This window comes from Mirounga leonina, unplaced genomic scaffold, assembly GCF_011800145.1.
Source record: "Mirounga leonina isolate KUSES-001 unplaced genomic scaffold, KU_Mleo_1.0 Mir_53, whole genome shotgun sequence".
In the NCBI taxonomy this organism is placed as follows: Eukaryota; Metazoa; Chordata; class Mammalia; order Carnivora; family Phocidae; genus Mirounga; species Mirounga leonina.
The window spans coordinates 88,805,674-88,830,683 of record NW_023270807.1 but is presented as its reverse complement, the minus strand read 5'-3'; the positions used below and the strand labels follow the sequence as shown (position 1 = coordinate 88,830,683).

The 25,010-nt window shown below is 36.5% G+C and overlaps 1 protein-coding gene across 1 annotated transcript in view; it reads right to left on the bottom strand.

Moving 5' to 3' along the window:
- The window catches only part of PEX7 (peroxisomal biogenesis factor 7), an 84,072-nt gene that overhangs the window by 12,311 nt on the left and 46,751 nt on the right, over positions 1 to 25,010 (bottom strand). The window contains exon 9 of the mRNA XM_034990754.1: positions 10,900 to 10,999. Coding sequence (XP_034846645.1) covers positions 10,900 to 10,999 — 100 coding nt within the window. The remainder of the gene's footprint in view (positions 1 to 10,899; positions 11,000 to 25,010) is intronic.

Here is a 25,010-nt window from a genome sequence, read left to right as displayed (position 1 = left end):
ATTTCTTGATAACTTACTGAGCTGCTCAATTAAAATATGTGTATTTTCCAACAAGGAGGTTACACTTCAAATAAAAATTTCTTAAAGAAAAGACTGAAAAGAAACATACTAATATGGTGTAACAGAGATTCTTTCTAACGTGGTAGGACCATGGGTAATCGTTTCTCTTTTTTTAAAAATATTTTTATTTATTTATTTATTTGACAGAGAGAGAAACAGTGAGAGGGAACACAAGCAGGGGAGTGGCAGAAGGAGGTGCAGGCTTCCTGCCGAGCAGGAAGTGCAATGCAGGGCTCCATCCCAGGACCCTGACCTGAGCTTAACGACTGAGCCACCCAGGCGCCCCAATCTTTTCTCTTTCTTCTGAATGTAATTTCCCAATTTCATCACGAGAAAAAAGATCAACTTTATTAAACATATAAAGATTCTATTTTGGAATGAACTAATAAAGTCTACTTTAAAAGAGATTAAAAAGAGAAATAACTGCCTCCCAAAAGGCATGTGTAACAATATGTAAACCTATACCCAGATTATAAATACTAAACTAAATATCAATGAGCATTCAAAGGAGCAGAGTTGATACTATAGAGCACAAAGTCAGGAATTCTAAAAATATATTAATACAGAAAATCCCCATTATACAAACGGGTATATTACAGGTCCAGAATCATACACCTAAAAACAGAAAAAGGGTATCCGATTTAGAAATAATAAGGATAAGAGAGACAAGAGAAAATGCCAGGGCTGTACAAATCATGATCAGAGGGAAAAAAAATCAAAGAAAAATTTTCTGAGCTGAAAGGTAACTTCAGCCTGGTTAACAAGAGAGGGGATAGAACATTTCTCAGCAATTATCCTCAAAGAATGACCCTAGATACTTATTTGTCAAGTTTCAAACCTTTAAAGACAAGATCTTACATCTTATACATCTGTATAAGAATGCTTTTGGATCTCATTTTTCAGATCTCTAAGAAAGAAGAAGCTAAAAAGAAAAAGGAATTATAAATATAAGAACTCAGATAAATCTCTTTCAAGACAAAGGATATATTAAGATACAAAGACCTAAAGTAACATCAGCAAAATCCAACAGCTGTTAAGATCACAAGAGACAACAAGTTTTTGAAAACAGATGGAAAGGTACTTTCTTAAAGGTGAGAGGAAGATACTTTCTAAGAGAATAAAATATGAACAAAGGGTGACATTAATATGCAATCGGTAAACTTAACCACATATTGTGAGAATAAAAGATAAATATGTCAAAAATAACTCTTAAGGTTAATGGTTGCAGCTACTCCTATCAAGAAGTGGAGTCTATTTTTCTTACTCTTTGAATCTGAGCTGGCCTCATGACTTGCTTTGCAACAGATGGGCCGCTGCATGAACTTCTAAGTCTAGTCCTGGAGATGCCTGGCAGCTTTTACTCTTGCCCTGTTGGAAACCTACAACTGCTAAGTAAAGAAGCCTGGGCTCATCTGAAGACACATGACTCAAGACGACAACCAGCAATGCACCCTAGACACGTGAGTGAGGCCTTCTTAGAACACCCAGCTCTAGTTAAGTCACCAGATGACTGAAGTCACATGAAGGACCCCAGGTGAGACCAACAGAACTGCTTGGCTGAGTCCAGCCCAAATTGCTGACTCACAGAATTGTAAGCAAAGAAAATTGATGTTTAAGCCATTAAGTTGTGTGAGAGTTTGTTCGCAATAAGTAACAGAGATAAAATATGTGAGAGAAAAATAGGGACATGCATCAAGAACTTGATCTCTTGTATCTCCCTACAAGGGAGTTTAATGCTACTTGGCAAAAACATAAATACTACAAATAATACAAATGTTTGTGTGAAAATGTGTTCATGCTAGATATGCAAAGAAAGATACTGGTTGAGGCATCATCTTAGTTTGATAAAAAGAAGAGGGATGCCTGGGTGGTTTAGTCGGTTAAGCGTCTGCCTTCAGCTCAGGTCATAATCCCAGGGTCCTGGGATCAAGCCCTGCATCAGGCTCCCTGCTCAGTGGGGAGCCTGCTTCTCACTTGCCCTCTGCCCCTCCTCCCTGCTTTTGTTCTCTTGCTCTCTCCCTCTCTCTCAAATAAATAAAAAATTTTTTTAAAAAGGAAAAAAGAAGAAATTTTTAAAGATAAACTTACAGGGAGAAGAATAGACAAACTCGTCACTGAAAATCTTATACGGAAAGTAACAAGATCCTAGATCTTGGGAGTTAGAAAAGCCTCTTCTTCGAATCCCAAATCCAACAGGTTACAAAGTCTGGACCTAGTGAGTTTCTCAAAGTCTCTCACATATCTACCACATTTAATCTGTCTTTTAATTTGGATGTTTAGACCATTTACATTTTTCCTTTCCTTTCCCTTTCTTTTCTTTTTTTTTTTTTTTCTTTCTCTTCTCTTCTCTCCTTTTCTTTTCTTTAGCAAGCTCTACACCCAACATGGGGCTTGAATTCATGACCCTAAGACCAAGAGTCACCTGCTCTACCGACTGAGCCAGCCAGGCACTCCTAGACCATTTATATTTAATATAATTGTTGAAATAGTTTGATTTAAAGGCTACTACATATAAGATCGTGTCCTTGGCACAGAGAGATTAACTTTACTTCTTCTTTTTCAATTTAGATGCCTTTCATTTCTTTTTCTTGACTGATCTAACTAAAACTTCCAATACTATATGTTTAATAAAAATGGTGAAAGCAAGCACCTTGTCTTATTCCTGAGAAAAGCTTTCAGTTTTTCACCATTGAGTATGATGTTGGCTGTAGGTTTTTCTATATGGGCTTTATTATGTTGAGGTAGTTATTTTTTATAATTATCTTCATGATTGGCTTAATAGTTATAGCTTTTTTTCTAAAACTAATTAGATGTTAACTTGGGTTTAGAATAAACATCTTGAATTTATCACAATCTACCCTCAAATTTATCACAATTCTTCCCTCATTTTATTATTGTCATACATTTTACTTTTGTACATACTATGAGCTCTACGATATACTGTATGCAAATATAATGCATACAATACTATTTTTGCTTTAGGCAAAAATTTTCAAAGCGACAAAATAAAGTTAAGAAGTGTCTTGCATATTTACTTCATTTTTGCCATTTCTAGTTACTTTATTTTTTCTTTCTTTCTTTCCTTCCCTCCCTTCCTTCCTCCCTTCCCTTACTTTTCCTTCCTTCTTTCCTTCCTTTCTTCCCTACCTCCCTTCCTCCCTCTGTCTGCCTCTTTCTTTTCATTTTGGTCTGGGTATATTTCTTCTGACATTTCTTGTAGCATAGATGTGCTCTGAGCTTTTGTCTGAAGTTTCCTTATTTCCTCTTCTTTTTTTTAAATGATTTTATTTATTTGAGAGAAAGAGAGCAGAGCCTGTGAGAGAGCACAAGCAGTGGGAGGGGCAGAGGAAGAAGGAGAAGCAGGCTCCCCACTGAGCAGGGAGCCTGACAGGGGGCTGGGTCCCAGGACCCTGGGGATCATGACCTGAGCCAAAGGCAGACGCTTAACCACCTGAGCCACAAAGGAGCCCCCTTTATTTCCTCTTTATATTCAAAAGATTCCTCTTTATATTCTTCATTTAGTACTTTAAAAAGACATTCCTCTGTCTTGTGGCTTACACAGTTTCTGATAAGAAGTCTTCTGTAATCTTTATCTAGATGCTTCTGGGTATGTTTCTTTTTTCTGTTTGCCTTTAATATTTTCTCTTTATCTTTGGTTTTTAGCAGTTTGAATATGGGTATGCCTTGATGTGTTGTTTTGTTTGTTTAAATCCTGCTCAGGGCTCTCTAGGATTCTCAAACCTGTGATTTGACTTTCATTATTTTTGGAAAATTCTCTTTAAATATTTCATCTTCCCTATTTGCTCTCTCTTCTTTAGGACTCCAATTACATATATGCAAAAACATCTGATATTATCCCACAGATGCTAGATGCTCTGTTCTCTTTTATTTCCCTCATTCTTGTTTTCTCCTGTGGTTTCAGCTTGGGTAGTTTCTAGTGACCTATCTCTAAATTTATTGATGAGTCTTCTGATGGGCATATTGAAGGACTGCATCTCTGACACTGTACTTTTAAAAAATTACTATTTTCATTTGACTATTTTTATCTCTCAGCTGAAATCCCTCATCTGTTCACACATGTTGTCCATCTTTTCCACTCGATCCCATTTGTATAGCAGCTGTGTTTTCTGCCCGTGCTCTGCCAAAAGTAAAACAGTACTGGGGTCCCATCTCTCCTTGGAAGGAGGCCTCTTGTGTTCCTTGGATTTAGGGCTACTTGTTTGCCCTGCTGTCTCAGCTTTCTGATAGATTCACAGAAAGTCTGATTTTGTATTTTATCTGACTTTCTCTTATTTTTACAGCAGAAATAATGCTTTTTTCATCTTTTTACATCTTAGGGAAAATTAGAATGTCCACTCCTTTTTAAAAAAAATCTTCACTGAGATGTAATTTAAATACCATAAAATTCATCCATTTTAAGTGTACAATTCAATGATTTTTAGGATCTTTACAGGGCTGTTCAGCTATCACCATAATCCAGTTTTAGAACATTTCCACCACTCCCCAAAGATCCTCTGTGTCCATCTGCAAACAATCCCCATCCTCATCCCCTACCACAGATAACCACTAATCTCCTTTCTATCGCTACAGGCCTGCCTTTTCTGGACATTTCATATAAATGAAATTATACATTATACAGTCTTTGCATCTAGTTTCTTTCATTAGCATAATGCTCTGGAGCTTCATCCATGTTGTAGCATGTATCAAACTGCTCCCTTTTATTCCTGAATAGTATTCCATTTTATCAGTATACCACATTTTGTTTATCCATTCAGCAGCTGACTGACATTTGGATTGCTCCCACTTTCTGGCTATGAACATTCATGTACAAGTCCTTGTGTAGATCTATATTTTCATTTCTTTTGGTTAGATATCTAAGAGTGTAAGTGCTGAGATGTATGGTAAATTTACATTTAACTTTTTAAGAAACTGTCAAACTTTTCCAAAATAACTACAACATTTTACATTTCCACCAGCAATACATGGGAATGTCCTCTTTCTTGAACTAAGTTCTTCTTTGAACTTCAAAGATACTATACTTTTGTAGTTCTTCTTTCACCTCGCTAACCGTTCCTTTCAATCCACTTTGCTGGATTCTCTTTTTTCAGACTTCTAGAGTTTCTTCTGAGCCTCTTCTTCACTTATATACTGTCTAGATAATTTTAATCTTCCCCCAAACTTTTAAATCGTTTTTATGCCAAAAACCTCCAAATTTGTATTTGTTACCCTAAACTCTTCCCCGAGGTGGACAAGCCTAAATCTGTTTACCTAGCATCTCCATTTGAATGTCTAACAGGAGACCTCTCCAACATAACTCTTGACTGTTCCCTATCCCAAATCATCTCCTCTTCCCCTATCTCAGTAAATTAAACCATTGCCCACCTTGTTTTTAGGTCCAAATCTTAGGAGTAATCATTGATTTTTCTGTTTCTCTCATAGCCCATTTCTAACCCATCAGCAAATCCTACTATCTCCAAAGTAAACCATGTGAAATTTTCAGTAATTTTATATGGTTCAATCTACTATATTATGAATCTTTACATCTCAACATCTCTTAGATTTTAAGTCACCATTATCTTTTTTTTTTAAGATTTTATTTATTTATTTGAGAGAGAGCGAGCACAAGCAGAGGGAGTCGCAGAGGGAGAGGGAGAAGCAGGCTCCCCACTGAGTAGGGAGCTCGATCCCTGGGATGCTGGGATCATGACATGAGCCGAAGGCAGACGCTTAACCAACTGAGCCACCCAGGTGCCCCTTAAGTCACCATTATCTTTTGCCTGGATTACTTCAAGAGACTCTAAGCTGCCCTCCCAGCTTTCAATCTTACCTGTCTGCTATTCTGCCACAACAGACAGAATGACTTTTTTTCTTTTTAAGTAGGCTCCATGTCCAGCATGGAGCCCAATGCAGGGCTTGAACTCCTAACACTGAGATCAAGACCTGAGCAAGAGTTGGACGCTTAACCAACTGAGTTGGTTAACCTACTGAGCCACCCAGATGCCCCCAGAATGATCTTTTAAAAGCACAAATCACTGGACAGCCTCATGTAAAAGAATGAAACTGGATCACTATCTTATCCCATATACAAAAATTAACTCAACATGGATTAAAGACTTCAATTTAAGACTTGAAACCATAACACTTCAAGAAGAAAACACAGGACGGGCGCCTGGGTGGCTCAGTTGGTTAAGCGACTGCCTTCAGCTCAGGTCATGATCCTGGAGTCCCTGGATCGAGTCCCGCATCGGGCTCCCTGCTCGGCAGGAAGTCTGCTTCTCCCTCTGACCCTCCCCCCTCTCATGTGCTCTCTCTCATTCTCTTTCTCTCTCAAATAAATAAATAAAATATTAAAAAAAAAAAAAAAGAAGAAGAAGAAAACACAGGTATTAAGCTTTGACAAGAGTCTTGGCAACAAATTTTTGGATCTGACTCCAAAAGCAAAGACAAGGGGAACTGTATCAAACTAAAACGCTTCTGTACAGTAAAGGAAATAATCAACAAAATGAAAAGGCTGAATGGGAGAAAATATTTGCAAATCATATATGATAAGGGGCTCATATCCAAAATATAGAATGAACTCATACAACTCAATAGCAAAAACACACACAATCCAATTAAAAAAGAGGCAGAAGCTCTGAATAGAAATTTTTCCGAAGAAGAAATACAGATGGCCAACATGAAAAATGCTCAACATTACTAATCATCAGGGAACTGCAAATCAAAACCACAGTTAGATATCACCCCACACCTGTTAGAATATGGCAATCATCAAAAAGACAAGAAATAATAAGTGTTGGCAATTATGTAGAGAAAAGGGAACTCTTGTAAACTATTGGTGGGAATGTACCTTGGTGTAGCTGCTATAGAAAACAGTATGAAGGTTCCTTTAAAAATTAAAAATAGAACTACCATATAATCCAGCAATTTTCTTTCTTGGTATGTATCCAAAGAAAATGAAAATACTAATTTCAAAAGATATATGTACCCCTATGTTCACTGCAGCATTATTTACAATAGCCACAATATGAAAACAACTAAGTGTCCATCAATGAATGAATGGATAAAGAAAACATGGTAGGGATAGATAGATATATAGATAGATAAATAGGTAGATAGATAGATAGATTGATAGGTAGATAGATAGATAGATACACATATACACACACATATATATATATGCAATAAAATTAAGCTATAAAAAAAGAATGAAATCTTGCCATTTGTGATAATATTAAGAGGAATCAGACAGAGAAAGAAATACTTTGATTTCACTTATATATGGAATCTTAAAAGACCCCAAAACCAAAAAACAAAGCAACCAAGCTCAAAGATATAGAGAACAGATTGGTGGTTACCAGAGGTGAGGGTAAGGAGTGGGAGAAATAGATGAAAGCGGTCAAAAGGTACTAACTTCCAGTTATAAAATAAATAAGTCCTGGGGATTATAAAATGGTACAGCATGGTGACTATAGTTAATAACACTGTATTATATATTTGAAAGTTTCTATGAGAGATCCTAAAAGTCCTCATCACAAGAAAAACATTTTTTTATAACTTCATGTGATGAGAGATGTTAACTAGATTTATTGTGGTGATTATTTTGCAATATATACAAATGTCAGATCATTATGTTATATGCCTGAAATATCAATTATACCTCAATAAAGAAAATCCACAAATCAATTTCTATCGTTCTTCTGCTTTTCAATCTCCAAAGGCAATTACAAAGAAAGTCAAACACAGTACGGTCTACAGGTCCCTCCACAATTTGGCCCCTGCCTAGTTCCCATCACTTTCCCCCTCATTCAGTAGGCTCCAGCCACACTGGCCTTCTTTCTGTCCCTTAATAATAACAAACCCTTTCCCATATCAAGGACTTGACTGTTGTTTCCTCTGTGAAAAAAACTCTTCCCTTAGATTTTTGGATGGCTGGCTTCATTTCATTATTCAACTATCAGCTTACATTTCACTTTTCTTAGAGTCTTCCCCAGACCATTTAAGCAAAAGTACCCCATCATTCTCTATCAAATTGCTCCAATTCTGAATAGCATTTATTACTATATGAAATCATCTTTTGGTTTATTATTTGATTTCTCCCCTGTATGTAAGCTCCATGACAGCAGGAACCAAGCCTGCTTTGTTTGCTGGTTTATTCTTAGTGCCTAGAACAATGCCTAGCCTTCAGTAGGCACCTGACAAATATGAATGAATGCATATTTTCCTAAAGCATCCTTACTTCCCTCTGTTTTAGCATTTTTCATACTACACTGTAATTACCTGTCTTACACAGCTGTAGTAGATACTCAATAAATGTGGCTGAATAAAAGAATCAATGAATGTCAAAGAGCATTAAGAGAAACAGAAAAATAGATAATTCTGTAATAATACTTTCAAATGATTAAAAATACATTAATAATAAAAGATGCATTAACTAAAAAAACTCTTTAATATTTCATTTGTATGACCTACAACACATAGCAAAAATTATATAAAGCAAATTTGACTAACCTTGAAGAATGGGGAGAAACATAAAATTTAGTTGATAATCTCAACATTCAACTTTTAAAAATATGACAAGTAAACAAATATATTTTCTTAAATTCTAATGTTGAATAATATACCATAAATAAAGAAGAAACAATTTCTTTCATTCTCAAGTACTAGCCATGCTCCCTCCCATCCCAGGGTCTGTGATATACTATTACTTTTTTATGATATTCCTCTGTCTCTTCACTAGTTAACACTTCCTCGTCAGATCTCAGATAAGCCTCACTTCCTTACAGATGTTTTATACAGGTCAAATATCTATCCTAATTATGAACCTCTGAGGAGCAACGTACTTCTCCTTCATAGGCTTGTCACAGCTGTCTATTCACATTCATTTGTGAGATTAGTTGATACAACAGTAGACTAAATGCTTTATGAAGACATGGCCCACGTTTACTTTCATTCCTCACTGAATCCCCAGTACCTAGTACAAGTCCGACATATGAAAATATCTGTGGAAAGAGTAAATGAATGAGAGGGAGTGGTCTTACTTTTAAGGTCCCTCCTAATCCCAAGATTCTGTCCCACTATGAGTTAATTCAGTGGAGATTTCTAGTACAATTGAACTGTATATTATGCCACTGAATTTGATGCTTCTTTAGAGCTCAAAGACCCCTGCTTCTCCATTCCTATTTGCTCCCAACAGCAACTATTTCCTTAGTACAAATGGAGTTTGGTTATTCAACCAGAAGAGATGGTTGGCAGTCACCAGATTATAAAATACACACACACACATATATGTGGCCATGTGATAAAATCTCTTACTACTTAAGAGATTTTAAAATATGACTAATACAAAATGATTAATAAATATGATTAATAAATCCTCTGAAAACAAAGTTCCTTTTAATAAGGTGGTCTGTGTGTGGAGGATTTAGAAAACACTTGACGCTCTGGGCGAGGAACTGCCATGACCATGTACACTGAGGAGGCCATAGTCTGGGACGCATGAAGTGCAGGTTAACAGAAATATATGAGAAGGAAAACATTTACCTAGGGTCCTTTGTTTGGCAGTGCCACATTCCAATAGGTACACTGCAACTTTTTTTAACTAGGACAGCAAACAGGTGTGATTATTTTATTAAAAACCATCTATAATAAATGTATTTCTCAGAAAAGGAACTAGTTCATTTGAAACACATTATATTTACATTAAATAAATATTACACCTATCACTATTTCAGGTTCTTCTCAGATGTCATTAAATCATTTAAAAACAATTATTCTAATGTTAATGAGAATATTCTAATGCCTAATAAGAATATTTTATGTATTTATTTTTTGAGAATATTTTATAATGAGAATTGTCTTAAGTTCCTAAAATTTAAAAAAAAAAAGTATTTTTTCAACTAAAAAAAAAAAAAGTATCCATTTAAATTTAAGAATACAGTAATGAGAAACGGGATTTGCTTTTGGTCCAAGTTCTAAAATTCATCATATAATTTCTTAGTCATACTCTAGAATTTCCACATATTATTTTGTTTCATGATTATGTTGGTGTTTTCACACAGTCTGTGTTATAAAGTGTCTGATCACTCAACATACCATAGTGTTTCTGACCTGAGTTTATAATTTCCAAAACTGAAACTGCATTAAAAAAAAAAAAAACTCTGAAGAATATTTAAAGTCCAAAGTATTGACTCTCAAGTCCTCAAGAGAACAAAAGGGGGAAAGTAAGAAGTTTATTAATTTTTTTTAAGATTTATTTATTTTAGAGAGAGCAAGTGCATGCATGAATGGGGGGAGGGGCAGAGGGAGAGGGAGAGAAGCAGACTCCCCGCTGAGCACAGAGCCTCACACAGGCTCGATCCCATGACCCTGAGATCATGACCTGAGACGAAATCAAGAGCCCATGCTTAACCAACTGAGCCACCTGGGCACCCCTTAAGTTTAATTAAAACAGTAGCCATGCTACTCTATCTGGTTGCCCATTGGAAGCTTCTCTTCTGACACGTGGTGTGGAGAGGATGATGACAGTCCTGAGAGGAAAATGACCTACCCATCATCTCAAATGCTCAGTGAGGCAACTGAATCTAGAACCACACTCCTGACTCTCACAAACCTCTGAGGACAAGCCATTCCCATTCTATTCTTCTCTTGTTACCCTTTCTATTGGGAGAGGTCTGCTCAAATGCTCAAGTTTATGTAACAAAAGAGATCAAGTTAATTAAGTAAATATACTTTGTCCTGCCCTAAAGGCAAAAGTGTCTTCCTGACAGCAGCATACGCCGTGCATAGAGCTAGTTGCAAACTGCATGGGTAAGAAAAACATCAGGAGATCACACCCATTACCTGAGTAGGACTCTGAAGACTTAAATCTAAACCACAAGTAAACTCCGTGTGATGTTCCACTGTTTCAAGAAGAGGGTCAGGCTTTGAAAAGTTCCAGAATCTGTGAATATAAACAGAAAGAAATAATTTAAGTGCTAAAACTACCCAAAAATGGATCTAAGAAAAAACAGATATTTACCACAGCAGGGTCTTTATCAAGACAGCTTCAACCAATTCTTAAATACAGAGCCCCACTATTGATCTACATAAAAAAACTAACAAAAAATGTACCCCATTCTATTAGATAAAAAAATGAAATTATTAATCAATCTACCCTTGTAGATTATTCCCATTAGTATACCTTGTAGGATAGAAGCTTAACAAGTTTTAGTTAAAAAAAAAATTTTATATTGCACAAGGACATTTAAGATGAGATATACTATGCTTCTGTAGCAATTTCTAAAAGCATTCATGACTGTAAAATAAGGATATTGGATTACCCGAACTCTAACATTTTGTGATTTTTAAATACTTCATTTCTCAACAACTGATATGAAAAGATCTTAGGTTTAATTTACATTTCAACAGCAATTCAGATTCTTTAAAAAGAATCTGTTCTCTTATAAAAATCTCGGTAATTCTGAAAAAAAAATTTTTTTTTGAGGCACAGCCTTTCTTATGGATTCTACATCAATGTAATTTCTAGAGTCAAGAAACTGAAATATGTTTTCCTGGGCCAATATTAAGTATTCCATTTATTCTCTATAGACTGGGAGTGGTACTGTTTATCATAATATGTCTCTGATTTCTACTGTACAGATAGGAACTTGGCCCTATTTTCAATATACAAAATAGTACTTTATTTCTAAAGCTTTATTTGCTCATCATCTTTCTTATTTGACTCTAAACACTCCATAAAAATGGCACATTCAGGATCATAGAGTCATACTCCAATTCAGCCTCCCTAATGATCTGCAACATGGAACACACTGAAGGTTTAGCAGATCTCTTTGAAAGAGAGTAAATACACAGAACCAACAGCCATAGTTTGTTTAACCTGGTGATATTATTTCCCTAATAAATACAGGGTTGGTCTTATTAAGTTTGAAAAGGATTGTTGCTATGGATAAACCACTGTGTGGGTACCAGAGAGACAATGAATAAATAGCTCATTTATCAGATTACTGAAATCTACAAAAATATTTAAGGAGAGTGATTTTACTTTTGAAAATTTCCTATTCAAACAAATGAGGGAACAGGCTGCAGTCCTTCTCAGAAATCATAAAAGTGGCCTCCACTGTCTTTGCATATTTGTTCCTTTGGGTCTAGAGACAGATACTGTACTGAAATCTAATTTTCTAGATTTTGATAATGTTTATATAAGCAAAAGTAAATAAGTCATCATGTAATTTTGTTTCTAGAACATGGTTATTCACTGATTTGCATTATTTGAAACAGTAATCAAATGATTTTGTAAATACCCACTATGTGCCAAAAAATATTCAAAATGGTTTTAAAAATGAGTATTTAATATGGCCAAAAAAATGAGTTAAAGGAAAAGGACAGGAAAATAAATCTGAACTTGCAATGAGATTGATAAACAAAAATAAAAAGCATCTTCAACATCTCTGAAGGAAACACAGAGATGTTGCTTCATAGGCTGCTACTCATGAGTCAGTGGTATCACCCCAAAGGACAGGGTAGTAGAATCACTCTATAGGAAGGTCAACTTAATCTAGGTATTCAGCTTTCTGACTTCATTTGGGATTTAGATTCTATTTCAATAGAATGGATGAGCATTTGTCTTCAGACCAACCATAGAAATTGGCTTGTGAATTTCAGCAGAACTTTTTAAGGATAATAAAAGCAAAAGGATTCATTTGTACCCTCCTGACAAGTTCCTGGAATGCAGTTTTTGTTATTATTTTGCTTTTTTTTGAGCTAGTTAAGGAAAAGGTGGCACTGAGGACAAAACAGGTGGGCCTTATCAAAATTAGGATGCCCAATAAGAATGCATGTGTGAAAACATCCGTTAGCTTTAAAATATGATAAGGGAAGTCACGCATGCAGGAGGGCCGAAATTCTACTCAAAAAGTCAAGCTGCAGGCACCTGGTTGGCTCAGTCCTGAAAGGAAGTGACTCTTGATCTCTGGGTCGTGAGTTCGAGCCCCACGCTGGGTATAGCGATTACACCAATAAATAAAACTTAAAAAAAAAAAAAAGGAAAAACTGAATTTGCTCTAATACACAGCTTAACAGGCAGTCAAGTCGCCATACAGCTCCACACCAGATTCACACCCATCCTAACTTTAACCTGATAAAAACTATCAGGTATTTACCTGCAATCTACAAAACACTCATCAAACAAGATACACACTACAACTCTAAGGATACTAGACGTTCTCTAGACGAACGTCTTAAAAGTGCTACCGGCTTAATTCCATCAGTTCACAGCTCTGATGGAAATTATGTAATACACAAATTATGCCTATTGTGCATATGATAGTACAAAAATTATCACTTCCAGCAGAATGGCTGACTAGGTGTCTAGAACATTCTTACTGAAAAAAAAATCCTAGATAATAACATAAAACAAACACTACCACAAAAACTTCATAAGAGCATCAGTGAGGAGCACTCAGGTCAAAAGTAAGACTGAGGCTCAGAGCAGCACATGGGCCATGAGCCAGCTTTTGCCTTGAGAGGGTCTGCTGAACAGGAAGACTGGAGCTTCAATTTCCTAAACTTCGAGGGGATCGGGAGCCAGAAAAATCAGCAAGATTAATGTTAATATTTATAACTTAAGAAAATTTTCAGTAAACTAAAATATCTTAACAAAAATATCAAGTTAAAGACAGTAAATGGCACAAGCTATGTAAGGTGAGAAAACCAAAAGCTAAGCAATGCCTCTATACACTATAATCCATTTTTTCATCGCTAATGGCTTTTTTTAATAACAAAAGAAATATACGGATTTTTTTCCTCATTCCCACTCTCCAATGGCAACCACTGTCAACAGTTCGACGTGGACACTTCCAGAACTATTCCATGTTCCTCCATTCTAATTCCGCCAGGAAGGGGCGAGCAGTAAGGAGGGGGTGGGCATTTCTCCACATTTTCTCATGTTTTAATGTAAGGGGGTGGGCAAGGTCTCTCCTTGCAATCTTCTGAAATCAAAGGTTCCATAAGTTCTATATATCTGAGGGCCTTCATGTGCCTATCACACAAGTAAAATAGGCTCCTTTTATTGGGAGAAGTCAGGCTCCATATATCATTAAGCGGTCAAATTAGGCATGTTATTGTTAAGTGCAATGTTTGTTTTGGTCCAGCACATGTACGACTTGGTGCCTTTTTGTCTCTTCGCTGATGAAATCACTGACTATTTAAGTTCTCTCATGGGAAGTAAATATACTGGACAGGGTTCCAATGATTAAAAATATTACAGAACTGTAGGAACATTTTTCATTTAAATTGGAGATGGAGAGAGAAAAATTCATCACAGTACAAAGTCTTGTTTGAGTTCCTTTTTACCTTCTGATTCTACGCTTCTTTAACAAAGCAAGTATGGAGCATATGTTAAATAAAACAGCCAAACTATTTCAAAAATTAAGCTGAAATCATTTTTTACTTTACTAAAATATAATTTGAAATCCCTCTACTAACACTTCTGAAATTTAGCCAACATATGAGTTCAGTAGAACATTTATAATATTTTTCAAAATTCTTCTTTTTCCTTTCCTGTTCTCAACTTACGAGTTGGTCCATAATTCTCTGTGAGTCTTTCCTAACTACCAATAGAAAAAGATGGGAAAAAACGTTGGCTCCTTTTTCATGTCTTAGAAGTTCATTAATTTTAGTCAAGCTCAATTTTAATTAATTTTAGTCACATTAATTTTAGTTCTGTTTTTAAAATTCTAAGCAAATTGCACAATTATAATTCCCTTTTTGCACTGCTTTAGGCTAGTGTTCTCTAGAATGAAGAGTACAAAATGTCACAACAGCTGTTTTCTCATCACTTAATTACTTGTTCATTCAACAATTTGTGAGTCCTCGGATGTGCCAGGTACTGTGATGGGCGTCAGAAGGAAGAGAGATGTGGCAAGATAGACTGACATTCTTTAAAAAGACCACAGAAACATAAATGTCACTGCAACTGACAAGTGCCCCCAAAGACAATGTGGGATGGTATAAGAATGACATCCTGGGGTGCTTGGGTGGCTCAGTTGGTTGAGTGTCTTGGTTTCAGCTCAGGTCATGATCTCAGGATCCTGAGATCGAGCCCCATGTTGGGCTTTGTGTTCAGTGCCGAGTCTGCTTGAGATTCTCCCTCTGTCCCACTTGCACTCTTTCTCTCTCTCTCTCTGTCTCTCTCAAATAAATAAGTAAATCTTTAAAAAAAAAAAAAAAAAGAAGAATGAAATCCTGAGGAATTGACACTGAACTGAAATCTGAAGGTTGAGGAGTTAGCCAGATAGAGACCAGCTGACCCCTTGTCAGCAGGGAACAGAAGGTGTCCGATCACACAGGTCTTTTAGCCCATGTGAGGAATTTGGGATTTTCTCTTAAGTATAAAAAACAAAAGAAAAGGAAACAAACAAACAAAAAAAAAAACTGAAGGAGAGAGGTGCCTGGGTGGCTTAGTTGGTTAAGCGTCTGCCTTTGGCTCAGGTCATGATCCTAGAGTCCTGGGATCGAGCTCCATTTTGGACTCCCTGCTCAGTGGGGAGCCTGCTTCTCCCTCTCCCTCTGCTGCTCCCCCTGCTGTGCTCTCTCTCTCTCTCTCCCCGTGTCAAATAAATAAATAAAATCTTAAAAAAAAAAAACTGAAGGAGATTTATATACTCGGCTTTACATTCTTTGAAAACATTTTCTTAGTAAACTTTTACATGTTACAATAGTTTTAAATCTGCAGAGCACTTCTGAACAAAGTAGAGTTCCCATATAGTATGACCCTGTGCAGTATGGGTCCAAAAAGAGTAAATACCAGCTTGGATTTAAGACGGTGACAGTGATGATGAAGAAAGGTTAATGGACTGGAGATATATGCAGGCAGAAGAATTAAGAGAACAGAGGAAACAACAATGATTAATGGAATAGGAAAAAAATAAAGAATGATTCCTATGTTTCTGGCTTCTATCATAGTACTTATGATACTTCCATGTATTTAGTTATTTATAGATCTTTTTTCTTCTAAAAGGCACTAAACTCCTTGAATTCAGGGACAGTGTCCTATTCTTCTTTGTATGTCTAGCATATATAAAAGTATCTGACACACGGACACCAAAAGAATGTCTTAAATGAATGAAAAAAAATAAATGTGAATATTGAGGACAAGATAAATAACAAAGGCCACCTCACAAATAAAGTAACTTTAAATCACCTATAGACATGGTTCCCAAATGATGGACCACAGACTCATTCCTCTGCTTTGCTGAGGAATTTTTTCTGAAAATTCCAATTGGGTAGATCTGTATGGAATCCAAAAATCCCTTCCCAGGACGTGGTGCCTGGAAAGGCCTGGAAGTTACCAATCTAAAGTAGTAGCACTTCAACAGATACAGATTTGATAAATTCCCATCAGAAACAACAGTGATTCTAGGCATCAGGCAGAAGGGGAGGCAAGGAAAAAAGCCAGTGGGGGCGGGGGGGTGGTTCTCAACCTTAACTAAATGCAATCAACTGAGAAACTTTAAAAAACTGATGTGGGAATGCTATCCCTAGAAATTCTGATTTAATTGGCCTGGGGTATGTCATGGGCATTGGGAGGTTCAAACATTCTCCAGGTGATTGTAATGTACAGCCAAGGTTGAGCTTCTTGAGGGGGTGGGGGTGGGGTGGCAGATATTATCCATTAATTGAGAATCACTGATCTAGACCAACAGTTCTCAAACTTAACTTTGCATCAGAATCACCTGGCATGCTTATGAAAAACAGAAGGTATGGAGTGAGGCTCAAGAATTTGCTTTAGAGATTAAGTAATCTATTGTGACACAGTTAATAAATGGCAGCCCCAATGTACAGACTTTACTGGCACCATGTCCAGTACTTCTTCTACTGAAAGATGCTGCCATTCGCTTTTTCTCGGTCATACCAAGGAACCTGGAATATAGGTGGCCTGGGGCTCTTCAGGTAGCTCGGATTAACACCCTGAACGTTCAAATGGCCTTGGACCAAGTCAGGCTTCCCCTATACTCCTCAAACTACATAGAAAATTCCATTAGCCAAAGCCCATGCCAACAGTCCATTAGTCTGCCAGCTTACATTCAAAACCAATACCCTAAGAAAAGTACAAGCTAGAATAAAGCTTAACTCCTCTGGCAAGGAGTTCAGAAATTTTCCTTTCTTCTAATATTTTTTACATGCACTTACTGGATCTCCCATCGATCTTGCTATGCCTTCCTGACTTTTGCATCACTCAACTGATCAGCTCCTTCTGTAATCCCCATCTTTTTGAAGTGAATCCTCCCTGAGCAGAACACATGGAACCATGGGCTTATTATTTTATTGTCTGTATTGCTTTTGGAGGGGATTAAAACATAGAAATTATAGACTAGCAAAACAATCTTGTTAAAGAGCTGAACATTCATTCATTGAAGAATATTCACTGGGTGCTAAGGCTCATTTGTTTGCATGACTAGATTAGAAAGCTGTTTATTTTTGTAACTGGTAATGACAAAAATAAAGCCTAAAACTGAAAAATACTGTCTGCTAAATGAAAAAGTATGATTGATTTCAAAGAATTACTGAACAATTTTCAAAGAACTTTTAGAACGACTCATTCACAAAAATCCAGGAACCATATTTACAAACTTTCAAGGTTAAACACAAAATTCTAGAATTAAGATTCTCTACCAAAATAAATGCATTTTAATATTTCAGTTAAAACTTTAATTAGATCAGTATTTTAGAGGGACTTACTCCACTTCATCACAATAAACATTAAGCCCAGGAGCCACATACCACAAAGCCTAGCGTACTTTGACAAATTAAAGAAAACCATTAGCTGATGGAAGGCTCGCTCTGAAAGGATTCATGGTTGCAATCCACAGGGATACAGGATGGTTTTCTGAAGAATGCCACATCTCAGCAAGAGGAGACATAAGAAGAAAAACGTAAAAACTCTTAGAGGCTTTGTTTACTGCTCACTGGTACAAACTGGAGAACCATGAAATAATTTTGTAATCAAGTTTCAAACAACATCTTAAAAAAGAAACAAACTGGGAAGAACTCTATCTGGCATGACATGAAATAGTATCAGTATCTCAGGGATGAGAATAGTCTATGTTCAACTGAACCATCACCAGCACCAAAATGTGGCTACGGAGGTTAACTACCTACCAAATGTGACAAAAGTTTATTTCACAGAAGTACAGACCACAGTGGGATCGGATGAGGCTGCAGGAGAACTTGGCCCCTAAGTGCTGAAGAACTAAACTGGTAACAATTGCTCACCTGCTCCAGTCCTTTATCAGCTACATCCCTCTGACTCCTAAAGTCCTCATCTCTGCAGCTAAGCATTTGTGAATAAACCCACTCAACCTGTCAGGCGTCTACACAGCTTACAAGGATCTCCTTTACTGAACAACTCTCTTGTCAGTGGAGGGTGGATATAGCGATGGGGAGAGAAGCAGACATCGATACATGTGGGAGAAAGAAAAACACACGGAGCAGACCAAATAATTCTGCTTCTTTTCTGGTGACTGGGCAGGAAAGCTTAAGGAAAAAAAAAATAAAGAAAAGAAAAAAAAAATCAGTGCAGAAAGAGGAGAAATGAGAGCAGGCACTTGAGTCAAGCAGTTTCAGTACCTTCCCTGGCCCCTGGGGCACTCGTGCCCTGGTGCTCGGAGGGGTCCCAGATCCTGAGTAATGTCTCTCCTTTTCTATATAAGCTAGCTCGAGATGGGTTCCGTTTTACACACGAGTCTGCACACAGTGCACACACACGCAGACACACACTTGCCCTTCACATGCTGAATTTTAACATACAAGTAGATTGCTCATTACTGGTGTTTATTCTCTGTATGGTTCACTCTATTAGGTCAAATCTCCAAGATTCAGTGTTAGAATAGTGTTGCCACATTCCAGATTGGAGCTTCAGGGCAGACTTCAAGGGTGAATTTTTTTTTTTTTTAAGATTTTATTTATTTGAGAGAGAGAGGGATAGCACAGAGGGAAAATGAGAGGGAGAAGCAGACTCCCTGCTGAGCAGAGATCCTGACGCGCAGCTCAATCCCAGGACCCTGAGATCATGACCTGAGCTGAAGGCAGACACTTGCTTAACCGACTCGGCCACCCAGGTGCCCCTCAAGGGTGAATTATTTATCCTTGAGTTCTTAGGGGACAGAACAAAGTACTAACAGCTGGTGGGTAGTACCTAGTTGATCTAAATAAACAGGCTCACTGTGTGTGCAAACAAAGGGGTGGGGACACTGAGGTTTTCTGCTCAATTACCTTTTTCTTAAAAACTGTAACTGCACAGATTAGTATCCACTAATTCTACAAGGCTTATAACAAAGAACAGAAGCTTCCTGTACAGCTCCCTCCACCCTTCACCTCAGAGGCCATGGCTTTCCATTCTTCTAGCTGTTCCTTCTGATACGCTGTACTTAACTTCCGCGAAATTTCCAAATAATATGCTCATAGAATTCATTGATTATTTTCACTTTCACATATCTTTTGACTTTCTACCGTGGAAGATGAGGCAAAGCATTATCTACATTAGAAAATATACATATATGTGGGCGCCTGGGTGGCTCAGTTGGTTAAGCGACTGCCTTCAGCTCAGGTCATGATCCTGGAGTCCCTGGATCGAGTCCCGCATCGGGCTTCCTGCTCGGCAGGGAGTCTGCTTCTCCCTCTGACCCTCCCCTCTCTCATGTGCTCTTTCTCATTCTCTCTCTCTTAAATAAATAAATAAAATCTTTAAAAATATATATATACACATATACGCAACAAAAGCCACTCAGCTGCCTATTCAAACTGCACAACCCAAGTTCTTAAAAATTATAATGCAAATTAACTAACAAACTCCAGAAATTTTCTGCTAATCAACACAATTCAAAGTTCAAAGCAGTGACTGACACGGCACTAAGCTAAGGCTTAACATTCCTCACTGCTTTTAGATCTATGTATTTCTTCACGTGCTTGCATTAGGTTATGAATTACACACAGATTTGGCTTGGTTCTTAATGAAAACTGTCAGCACTAAATAGTTCTGAAAATGTTCTGCAGTTACAAATCAAGGAATTTAAAATCAAAAGTCTTACACATTCCTTTCTAATTAATGTACGTTGTTTCATTTTATAGGAAACTACTTTCATTTTTCACCTGGCATTTAACTTGCAAAATTATGCTTCACTTCATCAGAAACTCTTTCCAATATGACAATAATTAACACAAGACTTTTCTAATTTAAACAAGTCTAATGGAAAAACTCTTTGGGACATATAAAAACATCAATCTATAAACAAACTTGGGATTTATTGCTTCATACATACAAATATCTTAACTATTAGTTATATGAAGCTCAAGGAGATTTATTAGTAAATTGCATTTGACAATTGATTGTAGGAAAAAAACAAAAAAAATCTATCTGTAAATTTAGTTGACAAACAGGATACCAATACGATGGTTCCAAATTTGTTAAAGAGCAAAATTTTGTGATCTAGTCAGTCCTGACTTAAATGCAATACAACAGCAAGTTTTACCCTGGAAAAATATCCCTCTCTTATCCCAACAGGACTTTCCACTTTAAATTCACAGTTTGATTAATGACTACCTCAAACATAAAGGGAAAGCCATATTAAAAATACAACTGTTGTAGGCTTTTACACTCAAGAGTGAGCCAAGGGTAATACAACTTTTTATGTAATTTGAATTCACTTACATCTAAAACATTTATTTAGAATATACACGTACCAGGTACTAGGGACAAAACAATGAAACAGACACCCATAGCCTGTAATCAGGTCATGTACTTTATGAACATAAAATATATTCAGTATTAAAATATCCTTATCAGAGTTGAGCAAATATGTGAATGCGAATATTCTCATTCTTAAAAAGTAAACCAAAGATAACTACATTAAGATGCTTTCCTAATATCAGTGGTGAAGTTTATTGAACCTCTGCCACAAAGCAAAAGCTGTGATAGAGTTACAAAGACACATCTGAGATATCTGAGTGGCACACGATATTAAACAACTCTTTGATCATTTTCAGGATTCAATCACAGTTACTCAAATGTTAACAGTTAGTGTCATATCATAGCCACATAATTTTTCTTGTGGTTTGATGAACAAATGCAGAGGAATTAAGAACAACTGTCTGAAAAGATGAGGTAAAATCATCATTTGAAACTGCATCTGAGCTCACATTCAGCCACGTTTCTTACCTATTTACTTTGACTGACCTTTTTTTGTGGGTAAGGGGCACTAGGTAAAGTTGAAAGGAAAGGTTTGCGAGACAGAGTACATATTCAGCTATACTATCTGTTTACTTTGGCTGACCTTTTTTTATGGGGAAGGGGAAGAAAGAGAAGTATCTGCCTGTGGAAATCTCTGTGCCAATAAACATAAGGATCAAAAAAGCCCATCAACCACACCAAAGTTAAGACACTTACTATATAAAGGAAAATCCCATGAGAGTAAATGCGACAAAGATAAAAGGTATTTCTGTGTCTGCTGCTTTGTTAAGACTCTAAGTTTACTACAATACGATTAAAGACCATTTCCTGCTTATGCAACATAATCAAGCTATTTATCTTATTTTACAATTAAACAGTATCACTAAATATCATATTTATGAGAAGGTATTAGTAAGAAACGTTTTCAGTGTCTTATTTTACATGGGCAAATACAGCTTACTTTTTTCTCAAATGTTGTTATTTTTAAAATCACCAACCCAAAGAAAAATTCTGAGATTATAATGAACACTCATATATTCTTTGTCTAGGTTCACCAATTGTTAAAATTTTACATTTGCTTTATCTTTCTCTACAAATACATATGTAAAATAATATTTTTGCTGAACCATTTAAAAATAAATCGCAGGAGTCATCAGTTGAGTGTCTTTTTGTGATTCTGCTTCTTTTTTAACAATTTTGATCAGAAATATAAGAGCATATATTTATAGTGACACAGTACTAAGTACAAAGTTTGAGGAATGTATGTGGATGAAAAAGAGAAGAAACTAAAATTTGTTGAGTGCCTGATATGGGCCAGGCACTATGGGGACAGCTTTGCATACACTGATATTTAAATCTCATAATAATATATTTTATGACTGAGGAAACAATGGCTCAGGGAGGTCAAGTGACTTTATAAGAGATTAAATATAACAATACCTAGTGATGGCAAATTCAGGATTTTAAACTGTATCTCTTTTTCTATTACATCATGCTGCCTTCCTAAGCAGTAATTTTAAAACAAATATATAGATAATATATAGTAATTTAGAGAAAAATATAGGTTGAATTGAAGTAGTAGTGGTCATGTGGCCATGGATTTGAAGAGAATGATTCACGTATATTCACCTTTGTCTATGTGTACAAATATGCTCTGTTCTGGGTCATTCTGCACCAAATTCACAAAGTATGCTTCCCCCACCCCATCTTGACAATGGAACAAGAATTCCCATTCACAAAGCTCCTCCACAGTTTAAGCACCATAATTATCTTATTAAAGTAATGCTAGGGAAGGCATGAATGATGAATACCTGAAGTCTCCCTACAGTACTTACATTTTAAAATAGAAAACTTATTATAACTATTCTCATTGAAAATATCTGCTATTTCTCGGAGCACTTATTATGTGCCAAAGGTGTTTACAATTTCATTTAATCTTCTGAACATCCCTGCAAAGTATCATTTCCTATATTTCACAGCTAGTGAATGGAGGAAACGGCCTTTCACCAAGTCTAATGGACTCAAAAGAGCATATGCTTACCCCACCACATAGAGGATTTTGAACCCATAGAACTTTCCTATATGTCTCCAGAGACCAAAGAATGCAGAAGGACAGTACTGCTTCTATATAACCTCCTGGCCCCCCACTTAGTACTTCTTTCTCACCTACTTACTTTATTAAATTATAATTTATGAGTAGATATTTAGAAAAGTTAGCAATTCTATATTCTTTCTGAATGAAATAGATATGAAGTCTTGGTCCTAGATTGTCTAATCGCTCCCAATAAAACCTTAAAATTATATAAGTTGAAGTTAAACTACATTGTCGAGTCAGGAATGTATCCTATTTGTAACTTGGGACTTAAACATATTTCAATAACATATAGTTATTGAATATAGTTCACTTAATGACAGACCATCCGCTGTGTATTAACCATAGTAACATTGCACTTATTTAGGAATCTGACTTTTGAGAAGAACAACATCTCAAAACAGAGAAAAAAAAAAATCCAGAAAAGTTAGTGTATGTGAAAAATGGCTATTTTTAAGCTTGTGAATTGTATTAAGTGAGCAGATTAAAAATAGTACATACAAAAGCAGAACAACATGTCACCTGGAAGCAAAGGAGAGTAGAGAAACATACAAAGAGCAAAAGAAAAGAAACTAGAAAGTAAAACTTTCTGGGGCCGCAGTTTCTCAGGACAGTTCTACATTACACAGACAGTTCAATAACTTACACAATGTCAGCCTTGGCCAGAGAAAGTTAGACTTTTTTAAAGAAAGATTTAAGATTATATACATACCTAAGTTATACACCAATTAAAGAAGTTAAAAAAATTTGTATTAAGATACCCGAAATCCCAGCCGTCAGTAATCTCCTTTAAATTCTAGTTATATCATGGGCACGTGGGTGGCTCAGTGGTTAAGCGACTGCCTTCGGCTCAGGTCATGATCCTGGAGTCCCGGGATCGAGTCCCGCATCGGGCTCTCTGCTCGGCAGGGAGTCTGCTTCTCCCTCTGACCTTCCCCCTCTCATGCTCTCTCTCTCATTCTCTCTCTCAAATAAATAAATAAAATCTTTAAAATAAATAAATTCTAGTTATATCTTTGCACTTTTCAATAAAAATGTGTATACATACATGTATGTTTGTGTATATACACTTACATGTGTATCTATATACACTTACAGGTGTATTTATATACACATATATCATAATGCTGAAAGGCTTTTAAATCCGTAATTGTTAAAAGGATGGCACATGGCACATAGCACATAACCTTTTATGCGTCCATCTTTGTCAAGACCCACTTTTGTAGACTACTTCAATCCCAAAATGATTATAGATGTTATAGGCAATACTGTATTTTGGCAATTTAATCCCTAGGGAGATAATGTTTAACATAACAGGGGGAAATCGTACTATTTGGAGATACATAAAGGCCTGGGCTTATTAGAAGTGTTCGGGTATTGAGTAATATAAAAAGTACCAGCTTTGAAAATAAAAGATCTAGGTTCAAGTTTGGCTCCATAACTTGCCAGTTGTATGATAATGGCCTACTCTTCCACCTCCCAGAGTCAACTGCCTTCTGGATAAAACGAGTACACACCCAAGGTAGTGCTGTGTGAATGAAAGAAAATACTGTATATTAACATGCTTTATAAACTAGATATGGCTAATCAAAAATAAGAAGCTGTATCATTTTAAATACTGGGTGTTATGTGTAAGTGGTGAATCACTAAATTCCACTCCTGAAAACAATACTATGCTATATGTTAACTAACTAGAATTTAAGTAAAAATTTGAAAAAAAATAAGAAGTTAAATATAAGAACAGATACCGATGTGGAAGAATTTGAGGCATAATGAAGACTCTTTATTTGGACCTATCCTGCTCAATATTCCTACTGCCTGAAATCCGGGCGCTACTGACCCCGGAGGAAGGGGAGCCAACTGCTAACTGCAGGGTCTGTGCTGCCCATGCCAGGACCCTCTGCCCAGCCCCTGCCCACTAAATGCCAGAGGTGTCTGCTGGCACTGCCACAAAACCAAATATACCCCCACTAAGAATTACTGCAGGTTTAATTTAAAGTTAACTGTCACCAGGGAAACACACACAGTAAGCCTCAGGTCCTTCTGCCTCCATATAAATAAATGGATAAAAATGTTCTTCAAAGGCAGTAAAAGCCACTGAAAGGAGAGGAGGTAAACGATGCTTACGTAAAGTTT